Raw genomic sequence first — 7,691 nt, 5'->3', positions numbered from 1 at the left:
TTTTTTTTTTTTTTGCGAAGTTTGATTTATATTAGGTAATGGTGATCGAGATTGAATAGTAGTTGTAATAATAGATAGTAATGTGAGAATATAAACGTGTTTTTTGAGATTGCTGCTTTGTCTTCGTATGATATGAAGATAGTAAATGAAGGATAATAATCTTCTGCATTATATGGAAAGACACGATAAATTGCTATCTGTTAGTTCATTTTATATATCTTATTGATTACAATTTTTTGTAGATTAGGCAGTTTATTATTTATTATTATTTATTCTTTGTACACATCCAATATCCTCTTACTGGATAGATAAATTAAAGACTCCTAATGATTACGTATAATCGAAAGATTTCACGAAACTTGAAGAGATAATTGTTAAAAGTTAAATAATTATTTAATGGGATATATTAAAAATTTTTAATTTGCACATTATATCTATAGATTATTAGATCGAAGTAATTTTTATCCATATAAATTTAAAGCGAAAAAATTAGGGTATACATCTTTTATTCACTGTAATACCTGAATCTTGACAAACGTTCCTTTCGACCAGTATGCAATTCCATTGTGCGAAGACGAATTCTTTCTCGAGAGAAGATAACAATTCGAAGCTCGAAGAAACAAAAGATAAAAAGGATCCTTATCAAAAAAAACAACCCTTCAACCCTCCAATTCTTCTGTTCTCCTGTTGTAAAAAGCCTCGAGCCATCCCAAATCGAAGCCTGTTCGACCGCGAAACCAATATACGTCCCTGCTACGGTCGAAACAAAAGGGGATACCGAGGAATTTTTCGCGTCGACACTTTCTCGATCGCATAAGTCGCTGATCCAACATTCCTTCTTTCGTCTGCCGACGAGCTCGTCGATCTGATAAGACAACGCGACAGACAACGACAGGAGAAACGGTTGCCCGTTTTCTTGAGGGGAAAACGATCGAACAAGACCGCATGAGTACAAGACGAGCGCTCTCTGCGCGTCTCGAACGAACGAGGAACGAGCACGAAGAGGCCGCAGGGATAATGAAATGGTGGAGGTAGCGTGGACGAAACGTGGAACAAGAAGTCAGAGGATACGGAGAGAAGTGGTCCAGCCACGGATGAGATGAAAAGATCGTTTTGCATCATGAATACCTGATACGTAGAAGCTGAAGATCATCTCGACGCGCGATTCGAATGCGATGAAACGTGACTGTGGCGCGATTCGAGAAACTATTCGAGATTACCAGATAATTTTTCTTCAGATGTATCGTAGAAAAAGGCTGATCCTTTCTTTCGATTATTTAAGAGAATTGAATTTTTCATAATTCTTATGTCGTAAAATTATATAGGGAATTTAATATTAAATATTCTTATGAATATTGTAGATTATGATTATTATCTATGTATTCCATAATATGATTGTTTTACTACGATAAATTGACACGAAGATATTAATAAGATCTCTTTTGAACAATTAATACAATTCTTTGGGTTAAAATAATTAATATAGTTTGCCCTGTACACAGTCAAAGTTTTATTTAAAAATTATCAATGCAGTGTATAGATTACAGAAAATGCAAAAAGTACAATATTAAATCGATGCAAAGTAAAGAATATCGGGTAGGAAAATTAAATGAGAATTTAATTCGATCGATTTGTGTACTCAAGTATCTCAAGAATAAATGATAAAAGTGTAACGATAGGAGATTATGTGTATGTAAGATAGATATAGGTAAAGTAAGAAGTTATACAGCTTGAATTACTATAACTGTCTGTGAACCTCTTTAACTAAAATGCTATCCTATTACGATGGAAACGCGAAAGTGAGTGACGAACAAATGCGACAACATCGACCTCAAGAAGTTTCTGTTGACACGGAAAGGAAAACGCATTTTTTGTTGCATTTCCCGTTTTCTAATGTTGGAGTTTATTTATATCAGTAATTGCATCACTTAGTACGGTTAGCATTAATAAGTACATGTATACAGTTATTCCTCAACAAGAAAATGGTTACCAGTGATGATACCTAACGCTATAAAACCTTTTAAGGAACACTGATTAATTCTTCCCGCGTATAAACTTTATTTAACATCAAATGAGTTAACTGTTGAATATTAAATATTAATTTTAAAGATAAAAAAAATTGAAAGTTTCACTCAATTCATAGAATTTCACACAATTATCGTATTAAGTAATACAATTACTTTGAATTGTGAATTTTTAATTTTGTTCGTAAGAATAAAAGAAAGACATTTATTTATTTAGGAATAAAAAGTGATTTAATCAAATATATCCTCTATATACATATATATATACCTGAATATTCTTATTCAGGATCCCAACATCCATTCACTGTCAGTGACGGATTTATCGGGTATCGTAGTACCTAATAATACTAAGGAATTAGGCTATTTAACTTTTGAAAATTTTACTTTTCTTTCACTTTCATTTTTGTATTCTAACATATCATTTTGTTGTAAATTATTATATTTTTTTATATATTTTATTTATATATATTTATTATATATATTTTATTTCAAATTATATCTTTTATGTTGTTATTATACTTTTAAAAAAGATAAAAATAATTGAATTCTATATTTTGTATATAAATTATTATTTCTTTCTCTATCAGGTCTTAAGAATTTTAGCTCATCTTATTAAATTTACAATTATTTGTCATTATATGAAATATTTATTCTTTAATTTCTTATTATCTGTATACATCTGTATACATAAAACAACCTAAGTTGTTGTTAAATCTATATCACAAAAAATTGCACTCGTCATAAATTTACCATTAAATAATACAAAATCATATACACAAAATGAATAAATTGAGAATTTAACATTAAACAACAAAATTAAACAATTTAACATAAATATAAATAATACAGATTATAGACAGATTATATTTTATAAGACAGATTTATTGAAATATTTTAATTAGTTATTTTATAAAATACCTTTTTCATTTGTCCATTCATTAAAAAATGCTCCATTTTTCGAATTGTAATTGATTTTTTCCTATACTGGGTTCGAGAAATAAGAAATTGGAGAATGAGCAAAGAAGAAGTGGCCAAGCTCGAGCAATCAAATTGGTCCAGGGATTGTGTAAGATGAAATAAATACCAGCTATCCTTACATGATAGCCGGATCAACAGATGTTGAAGATCATCTCGAGAAACGGTCCACTGTCGCAGAATCTCGATCATTTATCTGTTCTCGCAGTCTCGAGGTCATTCGATTCCTCCTCGTCCATCGATAAAATCGAATGATTCGAGCGATGGGAATTGGCGCGTAAATTTAAGTATTAAGACACGTTCTTCTAAGTTCTTTTTATCTTCTTAACGTAACCACACCAATTAAAATTTATCATTTCAATTAATAATAACATTTACAATTAAATGGTTCATCTATAATCGTAGCAAAAAAATTTTATAATATAATTAACCATCTCGATAATGTTTAATCTAAAACATTTAATAAATGTCATTTCCATCGTAAAAAAATTAATATAAATATAGAAAATATGTACAATTTTCTTACTATCTTTATAGTCGGATAAATAATACGAAAATTTTAATATCGATTTAAAAAAAGAATAATCCTTTCTTATTCTTGTATTCAAATAAAGTTAAATTTATGCGAAATAAATAACTAAGTATAATTAGGAAAAGTATTATTCATCATTTATATGTAAAGTATATGCACGTATGTGTATAATCAATGTATATTTATGCATGATCAATTCTCGTTTCATATTCTCTTCGCCAACTGATGACTCGTGACATATGATGAATGAAATCGTTTACGCTACGATACGCACGCGCGTACTCACTTACACGTGCACATGGGTCGAGGTCAAACAACTCCTCGCTTTCATACAACTCTGTTACAAGAGAAGCACAAAAGTGAGTGGTGAACAAATGGTAGACGAACGACGGCAACGTGGTAACGACCAAGAAAACAAATGGCGATGGGCACTTCACAGAGGTCACTCCATTTTATCATCCTCCGCCATTCAACTTTTTTTCTATCATTTTTTTCCTCTTCTATCTCTTTAATATCTTTTTCTTTCTCTGTCGAGCATCAATTTCTCGTTTTCACCTTTATCTTTTCATCTTTTTGTCACACATTATCTCTCTTTTTTTTAATTAATACTCATCGCTTTTTCTCTCTCTCATTTCTATTTCTTTATAATTATCCTTTTACTCTCTTTATTATTATCTTTTATCGTCTCATTTATCCTTATATTTATTAATAATATATTATTATTCGTTATTTTATTCTTCTTTATTTTTGTTTCCCTTTTTTTCCTTCTTTTTATAATATTCTTCTAATTCTTTTTTTTTATTTCTCTCTTTATTAATGTGAAAATATTGAGAAAAGATTATTTCATCCATGTCGAGTGTAATATCTTCGATAATTTTCTCTTTTCGATTCTACGTGGATTTTCCAATAACAGTGATAGCACGTCTCCGTAATCCGAGATTTAATCCGAAGATTGATTCTTAACGAGCGAGGTGACTAAACGTTCCTACTAGAATATGGGATCCTGATATCTACAGGACAGGAATACGAGTGGTGAACCAATAGCCAAGAATGAGGCGAGACGAGAAGAACAGAATGGTGCTCGGTGAATGGAAAGTAGGAAAGTAGTTTGATAATGATTCTAGTGACCTGGAAACGTTTAAAAGTATTGGTGTGTCGATTAACATAGTGAGTTTAAAGTTGTGTTGAAGCGACACATATTGAAGAAGATAGTAGCCGTTCTCCCTCTTTCAATTTCTTCCATTCTCTTTCTTTTTTTCAAAAACTTGACAATTTTTTTTATTATTTATTAATTTTCGATAATTGTTTGTTTTTTATAATAATAAGAACAATAATGGAAATGTAAAAAAAAAGAATATTAAAATATTATGCAATATAAGTCGTATTCTTATATTGATAAGATTGTATTATATGATAATTAAATTACAGTTATTATTTTTTTGCACGTAGATATCTATTTGTTTAATTCAAATAGAGAAATTGATAGAGATATTAAAGAATTTATGGCATGACATTTTTATATTTCTTTTTCCAATAATCGAATTTATCACTCATTAGATTTTTCTCGAGTTTTGGTTCTTCGTTGATGTTAAGATAATTATTATCACTTCCCATTGGCTCCCAATTCACTGTCACATCTTCGTCTAATACCGATGTTGGATTTCTAATAATAAATATAAAATATATATTTTATATTTATATTTATTACAAAAATTGTTTAATGTACAGTTAGATTAAGGATATTTGATATAAAAAATAATATTACTGACCCATCCTTTGCAAAATTTGTCCACATTTTGGTCATAATATTTATCATCTTCTCTGCTGAGGAATCTGGTTCAGGTAAATTCTTGAAAAGGTTGGAATAAAATAAGTAACCCACATCATCGGCATGTGCAACTCCTGTTTGGACAAATTGAAAATGTTTTAAAAAATAAATAGAATTTACATAATTTTACATAATTTCATTAGAAGAAGAAAACTTACCATTGCTAACATCAAATAAACTTTTCATAAAACCAGTTGGCGCTTCATAAGAGAACAGATATTCATAAATAGGAGACGAAATTCGATTTTTCATGATATCGAGCGATAATAGCTCTCCAGCATCGAAGAAAATATCGCTCAACATCTATAAAACGTAAAAGAATATTTACGTAAAAATAGAAACATTTTTCTATTCGACAATATAATTACCCTAATATATTCGTTCAAATTATCTTTCGACACTTGCTTCTCCCCAAAATAGAATTTTTTCAAACATTGTCCACTTTCCTTCTTCGTATTCGAATCAGTGTAATTTAAATCGTCTGGCAAAAATTGCTCCGGTTCTGTGTTTAATACTTCGATTCTATCTATCATATCTGCAACATTCAAATAGTACTTAACATTTTGAAAAATAAATATAAGTTAGTAAATTTATGAAGATGATACTTAATATGATGATATTAATTAGATAATTTGTTGAAAATACATAATTTATAATACGATTCGTTGAGAAATAATAATATATCACATACTTTGTGCCATAAATGCACATTCATCGGCTGTAATTCCAGACATCACGGGCACATCTGCAATTCTTCCAGATTTTAACAGGGTCCAAGGATCAGTCGGGAGGAATATATCTTGTCCCAGATCGATTTCAATGGATGGAACGAAAGCATTCATATGCCCAGATAATACGTTCTATAATTATAAATATCAAACTTTCCATGTAAAAATTACAATAATAATTTATTCTCATTCGTTTTTCCTTTATTTTCATAAATATGGAAAATTTGATTGCCCAAAATACAAAAAGATCAGAAGGAAGAATACAGAAGAAATTCAATGTTTCTTTACCTTGGATATCTTACCTGTTTCTTCATTATTTCGCCACTTGCTGCAATGATATCTTTAACATGGAACTCGCTCAATTTTTCGACTAATTCCTTAGAATCTGTAGTTTTTATCCCCAAAGCTTCACCCAACATAAAGGCTTGTTCTCTTGGATTGTAAGTTATCGCCCATGGATTAAGCACTGTCCCACTTTGCTGTATGACAGCGTTGAACAAACCTAAAATATAATTAAAATTCAATTTTAATATTATTATTATATTTCATTTCCAAGAAAAAAATATATATATAATAATTTTTGTAATTGCTTTTTTGTAATTTTAAATCAGTGCACTTTGATAAATATACCTTCAGACATGGGAGATAACATGTGATACTGAACAGAAGCACCACCTGAACTATCACCAAAAATAGTTATTCTGTTAGGACAACCGCCAAAGTAATGTATATTATCCTTCACCCATTTCAACGCCAACACTTGATCCTTCATACCAGCATTTCCGGGAGCGCTTTTATCTTCGGTGTTCAAAAATCCTACGATGAAAAAGACAAATAATGATTTATGAATATCAATTTTCAATAATATATTCCTTATTTAATTCCTTAAGTTGAAATCATACGTGTACTCACCAAGTGCCCCGTGTCTGAAGTTAAATGTAACAAGCACCACGTCTTTCTCCACCAAGAAATCTGGACCAAACAAGATATCATCCCCCATGCCACCGTTCCAACCACCGGGATAAATCCATACCATAACAGCTTTACGCGCTTCTTTGTCTAAAACTGGAGTATAAACATTCAAATAGAGACAATCCTCATCACCGATTATTTCCTTTTTGATTATGCAATAGAATGGGCAAGCAGAACGATGCATGGTTGCATCGTACACGTCTTCCCATAGTTCAGCTGGTTCTGATATCTGAAAATTATAAAGATATTGTTAATCAAGATATTAAATTTTAATTAATTTCTTCCCATTTCTTGTATCATGTGCAATTATTTTAATTATTTGAAGAATTATTAGAAGAATTTATCGTGAAATTGACATCAAGATTATTTTAAAATTAATTAAAAAATTAATTAAATATCTCCACTTACCTGAAACTTGTCCGAACCGACATTCGGTTTCGCATAAGGGATACCCTTAAAACTGTAATAGGGCTTGTTGTGAAAAACTGTTTCGGTCTTCAAACCTTTCAACACACCCTGATGAATCTTCAATTGTACGTCCTCTTCGGCACAAACCCAAACAATCGCAAATCCATAAAACAGGAACTTGGGCAGCCACATTTTAAACTTCGACTGCTACATATAACGTGATT

At 30.3% G+C, this 7,691-nt stretch overlaps 2 protein-coding genes across 5 annotated transcripts in view; one reads left to right on the top strand and one right to left on the bottom strand.

The window, feature by feature from the left end:
- The window catches only part of LOC102673503 (xaa-Pro aminopeptidase 1-like), a 45,302-nt gene that overhangs the window by 28,381 nt on the left and 9,230 nt on the right, over window positions 1–7,691 (top strand). The window lies entirely within an intron of this gene.
- LOC102673276 (esterase FE4-like) lies at window positions 4,900–7,691 on the bottom strand. The gene is made up of 9 exons (XM_006610232.2): window positions 7,468–7,691; window positions 7,000–7,288; window positions 6,718–6,903; window positions 6,390–6,589; window positions 6,051–6,219; window positions 5,728–5,894; window positions 5,518–5,662; window positions 5,301–5,433; window positions 4,900–5,194 (listed from the first exon to the last, which is right to left on the bottom strand). The coding sequence occupies exons 1-9, from the start codon at window positions 7,657–7,659 to the stop codon at window positions 5,032–5,034; spliced, it is 1,644 nt and encodes a 547-aa protein (XP_006610295.1). The 5' UTR covers window positions 7,660–7,691; the 3' UTR covers window positions 4,900–5,031.

The sequence above is a fragment of the Apis dorsata genome, unplaced genomic scaffold (genome assembly GCF_000469605.1).
Source record: "Apis dorsata unplaced genomic scaffold, Apis dorsata 1.3 scaffold_70, whole genome shotgun sequence".
NCBI lineage: Eukaryota > Metazoa > Arthropoda > Insecta > Hymenoptera > Apidae > Apis > Apis dorsata.
This window is presented reverse-complemented; position numbering and strand designations above follow the sequence as displayed.

Coding starts and splice junctions, on each gene's coding strand:
- LOC102673276 (XM_006610232.2), bottom strand. CDS start 7,659: ATGTGGCTGCCCAAGTTCCTGTTTTATGGATTTGCGATTGTTTGGGTT. Junction 7,289..7,467: donor TCGGTTCGGACAAGTTTCAG/GTAAGTGGAGAT, acceptor TATAATTTTCAG/ATATCAGAACCAGCTGAACT. Junction 6,904..6,999: donor CTTCAGACACGGGGCACTTG/GTGAGTACACGT, acceptor TTTTCATCGTAG/GATTTTTGAACACCGAAGAT.